The sequence below is a fragment of the Mandrillus leucophaeus genome, unplaced genomic scaffold (assembly GCF_000951045.1).
Source record: "Mandrillus leucophaeus isolate KB7577 unplaced genomic scaffold, Mleu.le_1.0 Scaffold167, whole genome shotgun sequence".
Taxonomy (NCBI): domain Eukaryota; kingdom Metazoa; phylum Chordata; class Mammalia; order Primates; family Cercopithecidae; genus Mandrillus; species Mandrillus leucophaeus.
The window spans coordinates 2,700,016-2,721,939 of NW_012101665.1; the positions used below are offsets into that span (position 1 = coordinate 2,700,016).

The 21,924-nt window shown below is 37.2% G+C and overlaps 1 protein-coding gene across 1 annotated transcript in view; it reads left to right on the forward strand.

Annotated features, from left to right (window-relative positions):
- Positions 1–21,924, forward strand: part of LOC105537003 (chromosome unknown open reading frame, human C8orf34) — a 371,753-nt gene that overhangs the window by 254,490 nt on the left and 95,339 nt on the right. Inside the window, 1 exon segment of the mRNA XM_011976495.1 lies at positions 13,430–13,515. Coding sequence (XP_011831885.1) covers positions 13,430–13,515 — 86 coding nt within the window.

Consider the following 21,924-nt stretch of genomic DNA (forward strand, 5'->3'; position numbering starts at 1 on the left):
GGCATGATCTCCACTCACTGCAACATGTGCCTCCTGGAGTCAACCAATTCTCCTGCCTTAACCGCCTGAGTAGCTGGGATTACAGGCACCCACCACCACGCCTGGCTAATTTTTTATATTTTTATATTTTTAGTAGAGACAGGGTTTCACCGTGTTGGCCAAGTTGGTCTTGAACTCCTGACCCAGGTCATCCACCCACCTTGGCATCCCAAAGTGCTGGGATTACAGACATGAGCCACCCCGCCCAGCCTGTTTATTCCTTTTTATAGGTACATCAATGCTACATTAAAACACAGGGGAAAAGGAGAACAAATTAACTTTATATGCTTAAATTTCAGATAGTCTAGGCTACTGAAATACAGAGAGTGTCACATGGAACCATGCATTTGGAAAATAGGTACAGATCTCCCAGTAATATTGTTGCTCTGTATTCTGAAATCAGAATTATCACACTTTTAACACATCCAGTCTCATCTGATCTTGGAAGCTAAGCAAGGTTGAGCCTGTTTAGTACTTGGATGGGAGAATTATCGTATGTCTCATGAGCTTGGGAGAGACACTTTGCACTGAATCCAGTGTAATTTCCTTTGCATTTTTTTCTGTCATCAATGTAATCTATCTGTCTATCTATCATCTACCCATCCATTCATTCATTAATCTATCATGTGTTTTGATTGTTTTCCAAAAGTAAAATAAAAATATATGTTGTTTTGCTGCTTGCTCTTTCAGTTAATTTGTTGTGACTCATCTGACACATCAATAGATATTTACCTGCATCGTCTTTTCTCATTGTTTAAGACACTATTGTAGGCTGGGCCTGGTGGCTCACACATGTAGTCCTAGCTACCAAAAGGCTGAGATGGGGGGATCACCTGATCCCAAGAGGTCAAGACTTCAATGAGCAGTGACTGCACAACTATACTCGAGCCTGGGTGACAGAGTGAGATCCTGTCTCAAGGGGAGAAAAAAAGACACGAATATGTCTATAGTAAAATACATAATAAATATATAATAAAATACTGCTCATATAATAAATATGAACAGTAAAGGACTGATAATAAAAACAGGGACTATATATATATCACACAATCAAAACATATGATAGATTAATCTATATTATATATAGATCATATATATAGATTTTATAGATATATATAGATTCTATATAGATAGATTATATATATAGTCCCTATTTTTTATTACCAGTCCTTTACTGTTCATATTTAGTTTGTTCCTTAAACAACACAGTACTGAGCATTTTTCTAACATTGCTAAATTTTCTACTTTGGATAAATTCCTCAAAAGGAAGTGATGATTCAGAAGAGATATAAAATCTAATGAATCAATATCTATTTATATATAAGTTTATATCTATAGTGATAGCCAAATTACGCTTTTAAAGTGTGGTACATATTCTCTTCCATCACCATTTCACAAGCACTCATCTGTCCCCATATCATGTTTTTAAATCTTTACCAAGCTGCTACATAAAAAAGTTCTACATCATTTACTTTTTCTCAAAATTTTCTTAGCTGTAATTGCTTTGCTTCACTTTTTACTAAAATTAGTTATAATTTCCTTTAGCTATAAATGATTTGCTTTATATAATTTAGTGCTATGCAATTTAGCTAATACAAATCCATTGCAATTAACCACCTCACTGCTATTTAATCCCTTTTCCCCTCTAATTTTGATTTGCCTAATATTAATATTAACTATGGCTAAACTTTACTTTGCATTGTCTTTTGTTTCAACTCTACTCCTATGACAGATTAATTTCTTTGCATTTTCATGCATAGTTTTCTCCATCCTTTAACTTTTAACTTGTTTTAATAACTCTGTGCCAGATACCTCTTTTAGTCAATATGTGGTAGATATTAAATAAACAAATGACCTAATTTATTTTATATCAGGTATATTTTGTAAATTGCTAGTCATTTTTTGTACTTTAATATTTCTTGATATTTCCTTTTATTTGCTGTATTTCTTCTCCTATAATTTGTAAGCTATATAGCTTATTTTCACAGGCAGTTATTGTTAAGCTATTGAGAATATATTTAAGTTTATATGTGTTGAATTATCAGAAGCAGTATCTCTTACTTCTGTAAGATACAGGAATTGGTGTACTTAAAATCCTTGCAGCTTCCTCCCATTACTTTCAGGATTTTTGCAGTTTAGTATTGCTAAACGATTGTTGCATTTTTTTCCCTCATGTGTCCTCTCTGCCTAGAATCTTAGTGTGAGCATTCTGATCTTTAACCATAGTTGTTAGAATGACAGACTTAGTCTTATATCTGTTACTTAAATGACCTCAATACTTGCTAGTCATCCCTAATTTTATGCTTGCTTATGAATGAGTTTTGCATTTTGATTCTTTCGCTTTGGACCACCACAGGGAAGGTTTTAGTAAGGGCAGATAGAGGATGTAGAATTTTGAATTTATTTTCTGAGTATGGTATTGGAGCTACTGATTTCCTGATTCTTGGCAGAGTGAGTATCTCCTAGTGAAGCAGTCCCCAGCCCATGGACTGCTCTCACTGCTCCAGATTAGGGGGACTTTCCTCCAGTTCAGCAAGGTGATGCCTGCATGGCATGATCCTAATCCTTTGTAGAGAAATGAGTTATAAAATCCCCCCTCAGGGGAGCCTTTCTACTCGTTGGTGTTGCACGACAGCTCACTTTCCTTAGGCTGCAACCTCAGGACACAGTTGTTTTAGAACTCTACGGGAATCTCAGATTTTTCCTGCCTTCTATCCTCCATCCTTCCTAGTTAGAAAGAACTCAGTGGGGTTTTCCAGAGTTTCTTTATCTCCAAAACAATGTACAACTTTCTAAAGAAAGTTGCTATGTAGCTACCCCGATTCATGTCTTCTTGCTGGTTCCATGTCTTGTAGCAATTTCTCCATGTTTGTGATACTGTATATCACTAGTGACATTCTTCCAATTGCCATTTGTGGGCACATAGAACCCTACTAAAATGTCATCTTTCTCTGGTACAAAATAATATTACTTTGGAATGTTCAGTGTACTTGAACATTTCAGTATACCTTCTAATTTTACTAGTTATCACAATTTATTCTTAAGTATTCTAAATCTTTTCAAAAGGAAAAAGCAAAGAAGGGAACTTAAACCATCTTACCAGGGCAGCAAAACCTACTGTCACTCTCAGTGTTATAGCATAGAAAAGCCTGGAAGTGTTGAGTTTGCTTTTAGCCACCAAAGAGAAGGAGAGAAATTGGCTATATACAAAAGAAGTCAGCTATCTAACAGATGCCTCCAAGGAATATACAGAAAAGGGCCTGGTCTTTCATTACGTACATATGTGAGGCAGCCTTCAGTTTCAGTACTATAAAGGGATCTATGATTAAAAGAAGAAGCAAGGTTTTGGCGATTTTTCAGAAGGATGTTTTAGCTTCCCACACAGTTCCATTTTTCAACCTGCTAGAAATCAGTGCTTTAAAAAGATTCCTTACAGCTGCTGAACTTGATGTCTGCTGACCAAGCAATTCTCTGTTAGGCTAAGTATGCAGGATCCTGGGCTCAAGTGGAGTCACACTTAGATTTTGAGCCTCAGTAAGATTGAACATATTTGGGAAGAAAATTTAATGTTCAGCAAAAATTCAATACCCAGCAAGTTAGAGAAAGAAAAACACCAATATCCCCTGGTAGAGTCTTCCCTGTTTTTGAAATTCTGGGCATGTTGCATTACAACTACCACAATGAGGGTGGATGGAAAGGGAAAGGCCTGCTTCCATAGCTATAAAGCTGTAAAGATGAGGCACTACAGAAGGCAAAATGCCCTGTCGGCAATATCAGCATCATCTGGAAACTTACTAGAAACACAAATTCTTGGGCTCTACTTCAGACCTTCTGAATCAGAAAGTCTATGATGGAGCCCAGCAATGTGTGTTCTAGAAGTCCTGTTGGAGATTTCAAGGTGCCCTAAAATTTGAGAACCACCGAGAGTCCACAGAGGCCTTAACTGCCTATGTCCATTTTGATTGATTTTTAAAAAGGTTGGCTCCAGGAATCAAGACAGGCTGAAAGCACACTCACACTTCACCAGATCCTTTTATAGACAAGAAACCCTGTTAAAAATGAGCATGAACAATTGTTCTGAAAGAAGTGTGCTGATTCCAATGCCCAGGGCTGCCTCTAGCTCAGATAGTCTGTGTTTGGCTGCTTTCTCCTGGAGTTTCCTTAGCTCCAGAGCATGCTGGCCATTTGAACATAATCCTTTCTTTTGACTGCCTCAGGTTTCAGGGAGATTGCAATGTCCCCAGGGTTGTCCTTTGTGCACATAATAACCTGGCCAAGGTGTGTGAGTCAGAGGCCCACATTCTGGTCATATCTGCCTGGAAAATCTGGTTTTGTTGTGAATCAATCCTGCTCCGGATTTCATGTTCTCTACCTTATTTAGTGTTGACATTTTTACATTTGAGTTGAAGTAAAGCAGAAGAGACCAAACACAAAACATATCTATTCTCCAAGTGTACTTTCCCTAGATTTGTTTTTAAAATTCTTAAGCCTCTGCCAGGAAAGTAATTAGCAGTCCAGATAAGAGAGCACCTATGCCAACTACATGTCTGCCACCATGCGTATATAAAAAGAACCATAAATTTGATTAGAAAGTTACAGATAGTTTGCAGGCCCATATCTCACTTTCAGGAGATAGGAAGTTAAAAGGAAAATTTAACAGGAAAGAGGATGGTTTCTATCTCTATGTCACCATTAATCATTGTATTTTAGAGGTAAATGTTCAGAGGTTCTTGCGAATGAGAGAGAATTGAAGAAGCAGAATGTAAGGGCAGTCCTCTGCTATTCTACTTCATTCTGCTCTCATCTTCATGCATTGCTGCTTATCCTCTTTTGTGACATCAATAGCAAGAATCAAGCCACAGCAAGAGTACCTACAGACAAATGCCAAAAACCGACAAACAAATAAACTAGAAAAGAATATACTAAAATAAGAAAGGAAATCTAGGTAGTGTTGGAAATTTTTTTGGAAAAGATTTGGGAGAGGTAGAGCTGTGTCTGGGATGCAGGGATATCTTGGAGGGATCTGAGAGATGGTGTCACAGGGCCAGAATCAAGGTAAGCAGATTGCTCACCAAGGTGTCAAGTTGGAATCATCAAGGATCAAAGAGAAGAGTGAGATGGAGTTAAGCGGGTTTGGAAAAGAGAATGGGAGGAAGAACATGCTGAAGACCTGGGACTTGGGGAGGATAGAGGCAGGGTTTTGTAGGGCAGCAGTGACTTTTTTCCTAGGGTAAAAAGGAACCATTCAAATGCTGAGGGAATTCAGATAGACAGCATTTGAATTAGACAGTTATTCTGGGGACCACAAGCGTAAATTAATATGCAAGGCCCCGATGTTGTGGAGAATATCAGACCTTAGTGTCTGGCTTCAGGAAGCCTGCAAAGTAATTGGGCAGATCATGCAAATGCAAGTGGTCTCATGCCAAATTACAGGCTCAGGGCTAAGGCAGAGCTTTGCCTTTGAAAGTGCCCAATAAATTTTTGATGTTGGTGACAGTTTTGACTTTTTTAAGACTTCAAAATTGAGTGAGTGACAATAAGTTGTTAGAATTTCCCTCAAAAAATAAATCTGGAGAAACATACTGGAATTCTAAAAATGGAAATTTAACATTTGAAAGAGACTTAGAAGTAACTTGATGAATGTTGTTATGAAAGAGGCTTTGTGAATTAAAAGCAGACTTTAGAGGAGAAAGATAGGTTAATTTTCTAACCCTTTGAAGCCAATGGCTCAAAATCTCTTAAAACCAAAACTGTTTAATGTGGTTCCCCTGATCTAATTGACATTCATCAGGATCTACTATTTATTTTACAGTGAAATATAATATCATAGTATTCTAAGTAGCTGGATTAAATAGTAGTATATCATATTCTAAAGTTCTTTGTAGAAATTTTGGAATCCAGGGAAGGCAAAACTCTCCCCACCACTTCAAACAGCCTGTTCGAGATCTTCACACGAATTTCCACGTACGTCTCTACACCTCTACCTACCTGTCTAAAATGCATTTTATTTATTTTTTATTTATTTATTTTTCAGCTTAACGAGATCTCAATTATCTTCATTGCAATTCTAGAATCAGATAATACTTTATTCCATAAAGCAAAATAAATGTTCCTTGAAATGCATTTTAAACTTACCACATCCCAAACAAAATTCCACTTAATCCCTACCAAATTTCTCTGTTTTCCTTATTTTGCTAAATGGCAACAGGATTAGTTCTGCTGCTCAGGTCAGAAATATTTACATTTTTTTTTTCTGCTCTTTCACTCCCAAAGTCTAATTAAGCCAGTCCACTTCTGAGCACCTCCAGCACTGCACCTTTGGTTGGCCACACTCATCTTTCACTACGGTTGGTATGACAGCCTCCTAAAGTGTCTCCTGGCTCCTATGCTTGCTCCTGCAGGCTATCATCAACACAGCAGGTTATAGCAAAAGTACCATCAAGTCACTTCTATGTTTTGAAACTCTCCAGTGGCTTCCCACTGTCATCAGAAAACTGGATTATTCATCATCAAATGCCGTAGCTACCGCTCTGATGACATATTCTCCCACTCCTCCCCTCATTCAAGCCACTCTGGTCATTGGCCTCCATATATTTTTCTTTGCTATTCCCACTTCCTGTAATGCTCTTTTCCAGAGGTCTAAGTCTCTTAATCCCTCATTTCTTCAAGTTTAGGCTCACAGATCACCTTCAAGGAAGGCCTTCCCCAGACACACGCTATGAAGTTCTACACTGCCCCTCCCACTGACCCTCCTTATATGCCTTCTGTGCTTTACATTTCCTTCCTTTAATTTTAACTAGATTTCTTATCGACATCTGATTCTGTATATTTTACTTGTTTGTTCATCGTCTCTAGTTGGTATAATGTAATCTCCATGAGAACGGAAGCTGGCCAGCTTTACCTATTACTCTCTCCTTAGCACCTGAAACTGCTTCGGCCACCATGGGCACTTTCCATACACACCCTTTACTCCATGCTTCTGCTGGATTATCACTCTTGCTGGATTATCACAAAAGCTCCCCAAATACCCTCCTAGATTTCACCAATCCAAAGATGAATATTATGTTTTTAGTACTGCTTTTACCATATGAGGCATATAAATGAAAACTTTCAAAGCTTCCTGCTACACGAAGTTTAGTTCCTCTGGTTTGCAAGATTGCATCTGAATTTATCTTACCTATCTAGATATTTGTTACTTGCAACGTATTCAATTCGTATTCAATTCAAAAAAACATTTGGCAAATGTCTACTCTTTAGTTAGATATTGTTTTCTTCCAGAAAGTACTCAGGGAAGATTACAAATATTTTATATATGTGTATGAGTGTGTGTGCTTCTCCATGATAATATATGGAAGGATGACTCCTCATGAACCTGAAATCTGAATGCCATTTCAGTCCAACAGGAAAAAATTGTTAATTTGGTTATTTAAATCTTCTCTCATCTATCACATGGTTCAACTGAATTGACATTCAACATCAGGGAATTTTTTAAAGGGAATTATATCAACTTATTGGGTGTTTTGGGTTTTTAAAGTATAAAAAAAATAGCACAAGTCACCATCCATTCTCTCACTGTTTATATTATTTAAAACTCCCTCCTCATTATGGATTCGGCTGCTGTGTGTCTTTATTGATCCTTTTAGTCCAGTAATTGGCTGCTACTTGGTACTATTTTCAGTCTCCTTGCTTTTTCTTACAGAGTGAAACATCAGGATCAGTTGGATCTCATAACATCACCAAGCAAGCAAAATTATAACTACTGCTATTGCAACCAATCCTCTTAACGAACTCTGACCTCTATTCTCTTGACTAGTCCATCTTCCTTAAGTCTATCTTGTAAGAGCCAGAAACTTTTCAGCAACATTTATTTAAAAAATATTTATTGATCATGCACATGTACTAGGTACTATCATAGGCTCTGTGATAGGTACAATAATCTCTGTGGATACAAACTTTCATTGCCTCATTCACTGTTAAGATTAAGTCAATGGAAGGTGATTAATGACACAGACTTTGGAACGGAATTTACTAATATTTATAACAGCATTTCCTCTAGCAAGATCTCACTGGCCAGTATAAAATCCAATCTCAGTCAGTTATTTTTAATTCAATCACGTTTACTGTCTTTATCAGCTCCACTGGTATCCCACTTCAAATACTCTCTTCCTCACTTCTTCTTGACAACTATTTCTTCCCATGCTTCAAGTGAGGACAAGCAACTTTGTGCAAATGCAAAGTTCAGCATCTTGACTCATCCTGGTTTCTTTCAGATCTTATTTCCTGACCCAGGATGGCCAATGGGAATTATTCAATACAAATGTATGTGCAACTCAAATGCTCAGGGATTTTAGTGCCCAAGGCCCACCCTTGACCAGAAACCTATGAATAAGTGCTTTGTCCTTTCATCCTTCAAGTGGACACACCTCATTAGGCTCCTCAAAAATTCTTGTGGGGTTGAGCAACAGCCACCTGTCCGGGGTTGGCTCAATGACTCATGCTGTGTTGCCTTTCCTCCTTTCATGTTTTACACTCACGTCCCTCACTCCTGCCTCCCGGGTCAAACAACCACTCACACATAAGCCTCTGCCTCACACCCTGCACAGGGTGAACCAGGCTAAGAGCTTAACCTTAAATATATGCAGCATAATTATTACCACTTTTCAAGGGAATATAGTTATAAGTATACTATAGTATTCTATACAAAATCCCCAATATAGGGCTGGGCCACATTTTCTTTTCTTTATCTCCAAGATGAAATAATCACTAAGAATTACCTTAAGAAATCTCTTTTACAGTTTACAATGTACCAAGCTCTATCTAAACTAGACTTTAATTACATAAAAATAGGAAAAACAAAATCTTTTTCTTTAAGACACTTGCAGTGTTTTGGCAAACACAGACATCTACGTAAATAATTAAATCACAGTTGAAGTAAGAGCTGTGATAAAGATTTGCACAGGTGGTAAGACTTTTGGAAGAAAACCTTCAGAAAAGGGGAGAATCTAGAATGAAAACCTAGAAACAAGCCAGATAGTAAAATGCAGAGGGATGGTGCCGTGGGGAGGTGTAGATATAGTCTGCCAGAAGTAATAGTATAGTGACACAGAGGCTTAATAACAAAATTCCTGAAAAAAGTAAAAGCAGTTTGGAGTTTATGGAGTATAAATTCCATGCTGGAGGATCGAAGAAGATGAATTTGCAGACACAGGTAGGGATTATGCAATATAGAGACTCAAATGACTTATGAAGGAGACATAACTCATCTTGTAGGTAATGAGAAGCCTATAAAAATGGTAGTTCTAAAATCCTTGTGAGTCAAGGATTATTTTGAGAAGCTGGCTAAAATTAGTGTCTCTCTCTCCAAAAAAGATCACATCCACCCACAACTCTTCATTCCATTCACTGTGAACTATTGTGATTATATACTCGTGTTAAGACCGCTTGCTCACCAATCTAGCCATAATATTCTCATGCTTTATTTTAAAGCAAGATGTCTTAACATTATACTCATAAAATATTTAGAGCAACATGAGTATACCCATGTCTTAACATGAGTATAATGTTAACATGAATATAATGTTAAGACCTCTTGCTCTAAAATATTTAAAATATGAGAAAAATCTGGCTGGATTTGTGTTGATTCCGAAGATGAGTTTGCTTTTGGACATGTTGCCTTTGAGGAGCTTATCTTGCATACAAGTAATATGTCCTATAAGAATTTGGGTATGCCAATCTTGAGCTGATGGTTTAAGATAAAGATTTAAAATTTCTCAACCTATATGAACTTAAAAAAGCTATCAAAGTGGATGAGATGATTCAGGGAGATGATTAGAATTGGAAAAGGAGGGCCTTGGATAGAGCTGAGGGAAAATATAATATTTATGGGTTTACAAAGAGAGAAAGCCTTTAAAAGAGACTGAGAAATGGTAGTCAGATATGCAGGAGAGACAAGGGCCACAGAAGAAAAGCAGTGACTGCCTTAAGAACAAATAGATATGAATACATCTATTTGACCACAAGGTCAAATAAAGACAAGGGCTGCAAATTTCCCATTGTGCAAGGCAATTAGGAGGTCAGGCAGTCGGCATAAGCTGTTTTCTCGTGGTGGAGGCACAAACCAAATTAAAATAGGTTGAGGGGTGAATAAAAACTGTGGATGTAAAGGCATTGAATGAAAAATATGGGAGTTTGGCTCAAAGAGGATTGAGCATGAAAAGGAAACAGCTAGTTATTTTACATAATTAAGGGAGGTATTTTATTTTTGTGGGTTTTTTTTTTTTTTTTTTAAGACTGAAAGAGAAGTGAACTTGTTCACATGCTGTGGGAGATGATAGTGGAAAAAAACAGAAAAAATACTGGTGGTGGGGTGACAGTGGATAAAATAGGTTGATGAGACATTGAGATCCTAATCTTTTCAGCATAATGGATAACCTCAACCTTACACAGGAGACAGGGCCTCTTGTGCTCTGTGCATTGGAAAGGTGGTGAATACAGATCAGGGTGAAGATAATTCTGGAGGTGGTGTGTGAGGGCAAGATGAGGCCTGTACTCCTGATTACATCATTGTTCTGGGTGACACAGAGGAGAACTGATGGCGAGATTTTTGAAAATACTTTCAAAGGAATGGAAAAAAGAAAGACAACCAAGAAGTTTAAGTTTAAAGTTAGAGATCACTGATTTATAGTCACCAATCCTAGAATGATGATTTTCTCGAGTATTGTTCAGTAACACATGTGCGGGAAAAACGGTAGGTGAATATAGGCTTGAAGTCTGCCTTTGCAGGAGTGACAGAGGACAGGGGTGCAGAGAAGCTGAGACAATGAGTCCCAACTGAGCAGGGAAGGCAAGGAAGCAGGAGGGGACATTCCCTGATACTCAGGGGAAAGAATAGGGAAATGGAGGTTTGTTAATATTTGGTTGGATGGAAAGTATTAAGGAGAGTGACACTGTGAAAGAGCCTGAAGGAGGTGAGTTTGTTTTCGGAGACCAGAACACGGGGCTTACAGATTTCTGCCGTGAAGCAATTCCAAGTCTGTCCTTAGGTTAAGGAAGGTGAAGTGGAAGGGAAGATCTCCAAATGTGAGGAGGTCAAGGGACTTTAACATTAGCAGGTAGATACACATGAATATCAAAATCACTCAGGATAATAATAACACTTGAGTTGAGGAAGAAAATTCCAAGCCTGACCCAAGTTGTTGCAGACAGAGAGAAGAAAGTTATACATAATCCTGTGCTATCTCAGGTTGGTGGGTCAGGCAGCCTCCCCGGGAGAGGAGGTACTGGAAGAGTCTTAAAGAAAAGGGATGTGATATTCTTAGGGGAGACTTTCCAATATGAAAACGACGAGCAGCCAACATTCTGTTTAGGGGCTGAAAATATAAGGGAGTTTGTTTAATATGGAAAAGGAGTTTTAGAAAGCAAAGCAAAAAGCTTTGGGAGTATGAGTAAAACTCTTATGGTAAAAAAACAGAAAACAATTTAACTTTTATTTAGACTGTATTTCCCGGACTTGCCCACACATCCCTTGTTTGCACAGTACCCATTAACCTCTTACAGAAGTGGTGCTGTGTGGATTACAGCTTGGGAAACATTGGCAGAGCACTTGAGGATGGCAGGGCTGTGAAGCATTCCGCAATGGAATTGGTGCCAAGTCATGGTAAACTCAGCTCTTAAGGTATCTGGAGGGCACTGTGTGGACAAGGACAAGCCAGCTGCAAGGCCACCCAATTTGTTGAGTTTTTGTCCATAGCCATTGGTCTCTTCCACTAAGATATATTAAAGCCTATCAGGGACAGCTATAATTTCTTTGCATCTCTATGACATTTGGCTTATGCTTGAGCATATTAATAAGTGCTAAATAAATATTTTGTTTTATTGATGAATACAACAAGCAAACAAAAATTACAGCACTGTTTTTAGATCTTGCTTCCTTCTGTCTTTGTTGGAGATTTATTTTCTTTTTAGGATTAAAAAAAAATTTCCTTTTTTTAGAGACAGGGGCGCTCACTCTGTCACCCCAGGTGGAGTGCAGTGGCATGATCATAGCTCACTGCAGACTTGAACTCCTGGCCTTAACCGATCTGCCTGCTTTAGCCTCCCAACGTGCTGAAATTACAGGAGTGAGCCACCACACCTGGCCTGGGGTTTTAACTTAATATTAAATATCCCAATGTGTTGGAGTTCATTGTGAATTTTCAATAATAATTTTTACTCATACCTTTTAATATTTAATGCATCTCTGTACCTTCTCTCTTTGATATGATTTTGATAGAATGGTCCTGGACAAAGAGAGCCCACAACAGAATATTTGATATTGCTGAATACTGAAATTGATTATCTGAAGGGAATATAATAAAAAGTAGAGAATATTTGAAAAATATGTGGCTAATTTATTTATTTAAAAGTGGCCTTTTTACAAAATTAATTTAAAAATTAATTAAAAGTACAAAACCATACAAAGTTTAGCAAAAAATGTTACAACTTTCAGGAAATTCCCCTTGAGAATTGTTTAATTTTCTTATACAATACAGTAAGTGTGATTTCATATACAGAAGGTAATAAGTAAGTATAAATGTATAATAGGGGGATGTGCAGAATTTAATATTATAAACATTATGGTGCATACATAATTTACATTGTTTGTAATTACACAGAAGATCAAGAGATATGCATATATGATTGAATTTGTAAAAGTCAAAAAGCAAATTATATGAGATTCTGCTGTGGTGTATAAAAGCAAAGATATAAAATGGCTGAGAATTATAACATTTATAAAAATTACAACTTACGTAACATTATAACATTTGAAGCAATCCAGTATAGTTATAAATTATGCCTGTATTTATTGTTCTCTCCTGAGGAAGGCTCAGTGTCTATGAGAAGCCTGGGCAGTCACACCTTAGGAATCTTTACCTCTACTGCTGATACATATCTCAACCCACAGGCCTTAAAGCTTAGGTTGGTTGATTTGGAAGACTGTGTTTGATAAACCTCTGTGGAATCAAGAAAACCCTTTTATGACTCCCAGACCCTGATGCTAGGCGAGCACACTGTGTGGCCTCTTGTTTTCCTTCCACTCAATTCCCATTTGGGGTTTAAGTGAAAATATGTGCTTCTAAACTTTTCTACGATCAGGCTGAGAAGAAAAGCAGATTCTACGTAGATAAATCCTGGCATGTGTATAACAGGAAATATAGAAGACTTCTCCTCAATGGTTAGAACAGCAAAAATCTTATATTAAAATGGCTTTAGTGAACTTATATTTCTATTTTGAACATGCATATCTGAGTTTAGATTCTTGAAGTTCACAGCCATGTTCCCCATGGTGCATAGTTCACACTTCACAATTTAACATTATGAGATGTTTCAATGACCATTTTTAATTATTTAGGCTTCAAGGAGACAATCTGGAAGAAAGGACAGAAGAGTCACTACCAATGCTTCATTCTCCAGATGAAAAAATCCCAGATTCATTCGGTAAGTTTTAAGTTCAACAATATTTATTGCAGTTCTAGTGGCACTTAAACATTAAAGAAATAAAGGAAAAAAGTAAACCAGACATCTTCCTTTGCGCTGAATTCACTGTAGCTGCAGGTCACGTATCTACCACTGGCACACTCCTTGGGGCTGTTTGTGTCAGGATAAGAGCAAAGGATAGAAGGAATTGAGAAGTGTGGATTCTGAGGAGTAATCTCTTTATGCCCCTGTTCTGTTTAAGGTCCAAACAGATCAACTGTAAGTTGGCTACTCCCTATATTATGTCACTAATTCAAACTTTAGAAATCCACGTTGTCAGCTGGATTTCTAGAAAATGAAACTGTTTCTCTGCCCCTTGTCACTTGCTATACCCGCTGCTCCCATTCTCACGTCATTGATCCAGTCATTCTTCTTGGGCAGAAATGTCAATATCATACTTGACAATATCATACTCCCTCTCTCCCAGCCCTGTTTTAAATTGGTCTCCATTTATGTCAATGTCACTTCAGAATTTCCTCCCAGAGTCAGCCTCCTTTGTATTTGCCCTAATATTGCCTGGTCTATGTCTTTTCCCTCTTTCTCCATCAAGTGTAACTCCCTTCTTGGCCCTCCTTGGACAATCTCACCCCTCTTTGGTTCATTGTTTTTCTGAAAATAAAGCTGCTTATTTCATTTCCATTTTCTATAGTACAAAATGGAAATTCCTTAACTTAGCAAACAAACTTAATATCAGAGGAATTCAAAATGTTTGTTGTATATGTAAATAAGTACAAGTAATGTCACTCCAGTGCCATCTAAGGTACATCACATCTTCATCAGTCAGCGTAAGAGCAAAACACAGTCCATATATTCAACCTGGTTAGTTAGAAGATAGACTATAGGAAAGTATTTTTCTTACACCTGGATTGAGAAGGACCTCTTCAACAGTACAAAAACATCTCCAGCCATAAAAGAAATAATTGGAACATTCAACTGTAGAAAATTAAAAACTCATGTTTATCAAAAGATGCCCAAAGACGCTCAAGATTAAGATGGTGACAGGAGGCAGGACCAGATTGCAGCTCCCACTAGGACAGACAGAACAGTATGTGGAGACTCACATCATGAACTTTTGCTCCAAGAAGTACCGCAGGAACATACCAAGAAAGCCGAGAGAATCCACAGACTATTTGAAGGAAATGGACCACCACTGCAGGCTCCCTGAGATGCAAAAGTTTGTGAGTCTTCTTACTTTCTAGATGAGGAGATTCATGGTCTGGGGCAAGTTCTCAGCCCTGATCACTTGTTGCCTGGAAATAAACTCACTGCTGTTGAGGCGGCACAGTGGGTGTGAGACCAGCCTTTAGGACTATGGGCTGCCTTGGAACTGGGTGAAGCCTGTGACTGCTGGCCTTCCCCTACTTCCTCGGCAACCTGTATGACTCAGCAGAGGCAGCCATCATCTCCCTGGGAATATAACCCCATTGGACTGAGAACCACACTCCCATCCCCCACAGCAGAAACAGCAAGTCCCACACAAGAAGAGGCTGAGCTCAGACACACCTATCTCTGCTTCCACCTGGTGGTCTTTCTTTACCTGCTGTGGTAGCCAAAGACAAAGGGCATAATCTCTTGGGAACTCTATGGCCCTCCCCACCACCTAAGAAACCTGAATACTTAACCAAGTGTTCCTAGGGCAGGTTTGCATCCTCCTCATAGGGCCAATGCATTCTTGAAAGCACTACTTCCTGGCTGGAGGCCAACCAACACAAAACCAGCACACTAAACAAAAACATAACCAAAGTCCCTTACAGAGTCCACTTCACTCCCCTGCTACCTCCTCCAGGGCAGGTGGTGGCATCCACAGCTGCAAGACCTGAAAACTGATCACATCACAGGACTCTTTGCAGACCCTCCCCAGTACCAGCCCAGAGCCCGTTAGCTCCACTGGATGACTAGACCCAGAAGAGCTAAAACAATCACTACAGTTCAACTCTCAAGAAGCCTCATTCCTAGGGGAATGGGGAGAGCACAACATCAAGGGAACACACTAAGGGACAAAAGAATCTTAACAGCAGTTCTTGAATCCTACATCTTCCTTCTAACATAGTCTGCGCAAATTAGAAGGAACCAGTAAAACAATTCTGGTAATATGAAAAAGCGAGGTTAATACCCCCAAAAGATCATACAAGCTCACCAGCAATGGATTCAAATCAAGAGGAAATCTGAATTGCCAGAAAAAGAATTCAGAAGATTGAATATTAAGCTAATCAAGCAGGCATCACAGAAAGGTGAGTCCAACTTACATAAATCAAAAACATAATTCAGGATATGAAATGAAAACTCTTCAGTGAAATAGGTAGCATAAATAAAAAATAATCAGAACTTCTGGCAGTCAAAGACACACTTAGAGAAATGCAAAATACACTGGAAGGTATCAGCAATCAAATTAAAAAGCAGAAGAAACAACTCCAGAGCTCAAAGACAAGGTTTTTCAATTTACCCAATCCATCAAAGACAAAGAAAAAAGAATTTTAAAAACATGAACAAAGCCTCCAATGAACAAAGCCTCCAAGAAGTGTGGGACTGTGTTAAATGTCCAAACCTAAGAATAGTTGATGTTCCTGAGGAAGAAGAGAAGTCTAAAAGTTTGGAAAACATATTTGAGGGAATAATCAAGGAAAATTTCCCTAGCCTTGGTAGAGATCTAGAACTCTGAATACAAGAAGCTCAAAGAACACCTGGGAAATTCGTTGCAAAAAGATCATTGCCTGCGCACATAGTCATCGGGTTATCTAAAGTCAAGACGAAGGAAAAAATCTTAAGAGCTTTGAGGCAAAAGCATCAGGTAACCTATAAAGGAAAACCTATCAGATTAACAGCAGATTTCTCAACAGAAACCCAAGCCAGAAGGGACTGGGGACCTGTTTTTAGCCTCCTTAAACAAAACAATTGTTACCCAAGAATGTTATATTCAGAGAAACTAAGCTTCATAAATGAAGGAAAGACACAGTCTTTTCCAGACAAATAAATGCTGAAAGAATTTGACACTCCCAAGTCAGCACTACAAGAACTTCTAGAAGGAACTCTAAACCCTGAAACAAATCATTGAAATACACCAAAGTAGAACCTCTTTAAAGCATAAATCTCACAGGACTCATATAACAATAACACAGTGAAAAAAAACTTGGGTATTCAGGCAACACACAGCACAAAGAATAGAATACTACCTCACATCTCTATACTAACATTGAATGTAAATGGCCTAAATGCTCCACTTAGAATACACAGAATGGCAAAATGGATAAGAATTCACCAGCCAAGTTTCTGCTGTCTTCAGGAGACTCGCCTAACACATAATGACTCATATCAACTTAAGGTGAAGGGGTAGAAAAAGGTATTCCATGCAAATGGACACCAAAAGCAAGTAGGAGTAGATATTTTTATATCAGATGAAACAAACTTTAAAGCAACAGCAGTTAAAAATAAACAAAATGGAACATTATATAATGATAAAAAGACTAGTTCAACAGGAAAATGTCACAATCCTAAATATATATATATGCCTAACACTGGAGCTTCCAAATTTATAAAACAATTACCACTAGATCTAAGAAATGAGATAGATGGCAACACAATAATAGTGGTGGACTTGAATACTCCACTGACAGCAGTAGACAGGTCATCCAGACAGAAAGTCAACAAAGAAACAATGGACTTAAACTTGACAGATATTTACCAAACAGTCTACCCAACAACTGCAGAATATACATTCTATTCATCAGCACATGAAATATTCCCCAAAATAAACCATATGATAGGCCACACAACAAGTCTCAGTAAATTTAAGAAAATCAAAATTATATCAAGTACTCTCTGAGACCACACTGGAATAAAATTGGAAATCAAATCGAAAAGGAAGCTGCAAAACCATGCAAATACATGGAAATTAAATAACCTGCTCCTCAATGATCATGGGGTCAACAAGGAAATCAAGATGGAAATTAAAAAGTTCTTTGAACTGAACAATAACAGTAACACAACCTATCAAAACCTCTAGGATACAGTAAAAGTAGTGCTAAGAGGAAAGTTCATAGCATTAAATGCCTACATCAAAAAGTCTGAAAGAGCACAAACAGATAATCTAATGTCATACCTCCTGGGACTGGAGAAACAAGAACTATCCAAACCCAGAAGAAGAAAAGAAGTAACAAAGATCAGAGGAGAACTAAAAGAAACTGAAACAAAAATATTACAAAAGATAGATGAAACAAAAAATTGGTTTTTGAAAAGATAAATATAGTAAGATTAACCAAGAAAAGAAGAAAGAAGGTGCAAACAAGCTATATTAGAAATGAAACAGGAGATATTACTACTGATACCACAGAAACACATAGATTATTAAAGGCTACTATGAACATCTTTACACATATAAACTGGAAAACCTAGAGGAGATGGATAAATTCCTGGAAATATACAACCCTTCTAGATTAAACCAGGATGATATAGAATCTCTAAACAGACCAATAACAAGCTGTGAGATTGAAATAGTAATAAAAAATTGCCAATAAAAATACGTTAGGGACCAGATGAATTCACAGCTGAATTCTATCAGACAATTCAAAGAAGAATTGGCACTATTTCAAAAGATAGAGAAAGAGGTAATCCTTTCTAAATCATTTTATGAAGCCAATATTACCCTAATGCCAAAACCAGGGAAGGACATAACACAGAAAGAAAACTACAGACCAGTATCCTTGAACATACATGCAAACATCCTCACAAAATGCTAGTAAACCAAATCCAACAGAGTATCAAAAAGATAATCTACCAGGATCAAGTGGGTTTCATACCTTGGATGCAGGGATAGTTTAACATATGCAAGTCAATAAATGTAGCATAGCACATAAACAGAATTAAAAACAAAAATCACATAATCATCTCAATAAAGGCAGAAAAAGCATCAGACAAAATCCAGCATCCCTTTAGGATTAAAACCCTCAGCAAAATTGTTATAGAAGGTTCATACCTTAAGGTAAAAAAGCCATCTATGAAAAACCCACAGCCAGCATTATACTGAACAGGGAAAAATTGAAAGCATTCTCCCTGATAACTGAAAGAAAACAAAGATGCCCACTTTCACCACTTCTATTCACATAGTACTGGAAGTCCCAGCCAGAGCAATGAGACAAGAGAAGGAATAAAGGGCATCCAGATCAGTGAAGAGGAAGTCAAACTGTCACTGTTTGCTGATGATATGATTATATACCTAGAAAACTCTAAAGACTCATCCAAAAAGCTCCTAGAACTGGTAAATGAATTCAGCAAAGTTTCAGGATACAAAATTAATGTACACATATCAGTAGCTCTGTTGTATACCAACAGCGACCACACTGAGAATCAAATCAAGAACTCAAGCCTTTCCATAATATCTGTAAAAAAAAAATACTTAGGAATATAACTAACCAAGGACATGAAAGACCTCTACAAGGAAAACCACAAAACACTGCTGAACGAAATTATAAACCACACAAACAAATGGAAATACTTCCCATACTCATGAACGGGTAGAATCAATATTATGAGAATGACCATACTGCCAAAAGCAATCTATAAATTCAATGAAATTCCCATCAAAATATTACCATCATTCTTCACAGAACTAGAAAAGACAATCTTAAAATTCATATGGAACCAAAAAAGAACCTGCATAGCTAAAGCTGTCCTAGGTGAAAAGAACAAATCTGGAGGAATCACATTACCTGAGTTCAAACTATACTATGAGGCCATAGTCACCAAAACAGCATAGTACTATTATAAAAATAGGCACATAGACCACTGGAACAGAATAGAGGAACCCAGAAATAAACCCAAATACTTACAGAAAACTGATCTTCAACAAAGCAAACAAAAATATAAAGTGGGGAAGGGACACCCTATTCAACAAATGGTGCTGGGATAATTGGCAAGCCACATGTAGAAGAATGAAACTGGATCCTCATCTCTCATCTTACACAAAAATCAACTCAAAATGGATCAAGGACTTAAATTTAAGAACTGAAACCATAAAAATTCTAGAAGATAACATCAGAAAAAACCCTTCCAGACATTAGCTTAGGTAAAGGCATCATGACCAAGAACCCAAAAGCAAGTGCAACAAAAACAAAGATAAATAGATGGGACTTAATTGAACTAAAAAGCTTCTGCACAGTCAAATAAATAATCAGCAGAGTAAGCAGAAAACGCAGAGTGGGAGAAAATCTTCATAATCTATACTTCTGACAAAGGACTAATATCCAGAATCTATAATACAAAGAACTCAAATCAGCAAGAAAAAAACTAACAATCCTATCAAAAAGTGGGCTAAGGACATGAATAGACATTTCTCAAGAGGATATATGAGTGGCCAAAAAGCATATGGAAAAATGCTCAGCATCACTAATGATCAGGGAAATGCAAATCGAAACCACAATGTGACACCACCTCACTCCTGCAAGAATGGCCATAGTAAAAAAATCAAAAAATAATAGATGTTGGTGTGGATGTGGTAAAAAGGAACACTTTTACACTGTTGGTGGGAATGTAAACTAGTACAACCACTCTGGAAAACAGTGTGGAGATTCCTTAAAGAACTAAAAGAAGATCTACCATTTGATCCAGCAATCCTGTTACTAGGTATCCACCCAGATGAAAAGAAGTCATTATACGAAAAAGATATTTGCACATAAATGTTTATAGCAGCACAATTTGAAATTTCAAAAATATGGAAGCAGCCCAAATGCTCCTCAATCAATGAGTGGATAAAAAAAGTGATATATATATATAGTGGAATACTACTCAACCTTAAAAAGGAACAAAATAATGGCATTTACAGCAACCTGGACAGAATTGGAGACTATTATTCTAAGTGGAGTAACTCAGGAATGGAAAACCAAATATCATATGTTCTCACTTATATGTGGGAGCTAAGCTATGAGGATGAAAAGGCTTAAGAATGATATATTGGACTTTGGGGACTTGGGGGAAAGGGTGGGGGGGTGGTGAGGGATAAAAGACTACAGATTGAGTACAGTGTACACTGCTCCGGTGATGGGTGCACCAAAATCTCACAAATCACCACTAAATAGCTTATTCATGTAACCAAACACCACCTGTTCCCCAAAAACCTATTAAAAAAATTAAAAATTAAAAATAGATGCCCAAAGAAAAACCACAAATAGGGAAACATTTGCAATGTAATTGCCACTGATCAAAGATTAATATTCAGAATATGAAGAACACCTACAATTTAATAAATAAAAAATCAACACATCAATAGAAAAATAAGTAATAATTATGAATATACATTTTACAGAGAGGAAACACAAAAGGCCAACAAGCAGATGAAAAATACTTAAACTACCTTAGTGATCATGGAAAAGCAAATTAAGACCATGGAGAGATACAATCCTTTTCCTTTTACAAGCTTTTGATTGGCATTGATTAAGAAAACTGACAAAACTAAGTTCTGGTGAAGTCATAGGTAAAAAGAAACTCGTATATTACAGGTATATGAGTTTTTGAAAAGTTTTCCATTATCTTAAAATCTTGAGCATTTATATAATCTAAAACCTAAAAACTCCATTTCTAGGTAAATGCTTTAGAGAAACAAGTTTCATATAGCATGAAATATGAACAACCCTTGTTAGTATGTTCATAGACAGGGAAATGGATAAATTATGAAATTTTTTTACGCAGTAGAAACCTGAATGCGTTTCAACTACATACAGGCAATGGATAAAATCAGTGACGTACAAATAGATCCCCTGTATGTAGTTGAAAGGCATTCAGATTTCTAGTGTGTAAATGTAGAACAATTGTTTTCCTGAAAAAAGAAAGCCCTGATTTGTAGAGATTGATGATTTCCATGGTGTGAATACTCCCACTATGACTGATTTCCAGCAGCCAAACTGAAATGGTAGTTGGTTCTCCTAGTCTGGTATAAGCAAGTTGCAGCTCACCATTAAATGAGTTTTAAAAACCTAATGCTTCTTGAACAAGAGCAAGTCACAGAATGCCATTTTAATAAAGCTCCAAAAAGCAAATCTAGCCAATACATTCTTTAGGAAAACATAAGTGACAAAACTATATTTAAAGAAGGGAATGACAAACACAAAATATTGGTTATTCTCAAGGGTAAGGGGAGACTGGGTGATGGGGTAAGGAAGGAGCCCACACATATATGAAGGTTATTGAAAATGCCCTAATTATTAAGTGGTGGGTTTGGGGTGTTTATTTTGTCATTTGTAATTTGTAATTTAAATATATCACATATGCTAATAGCTGTGATATATTTTGCATGTTATATTTATATAAATGTTTTACAGATGTTGTATTTTTATATGTCAAATATTAGGTAATAAATATTTTTTTAAAAACTGCTAAGGGAAC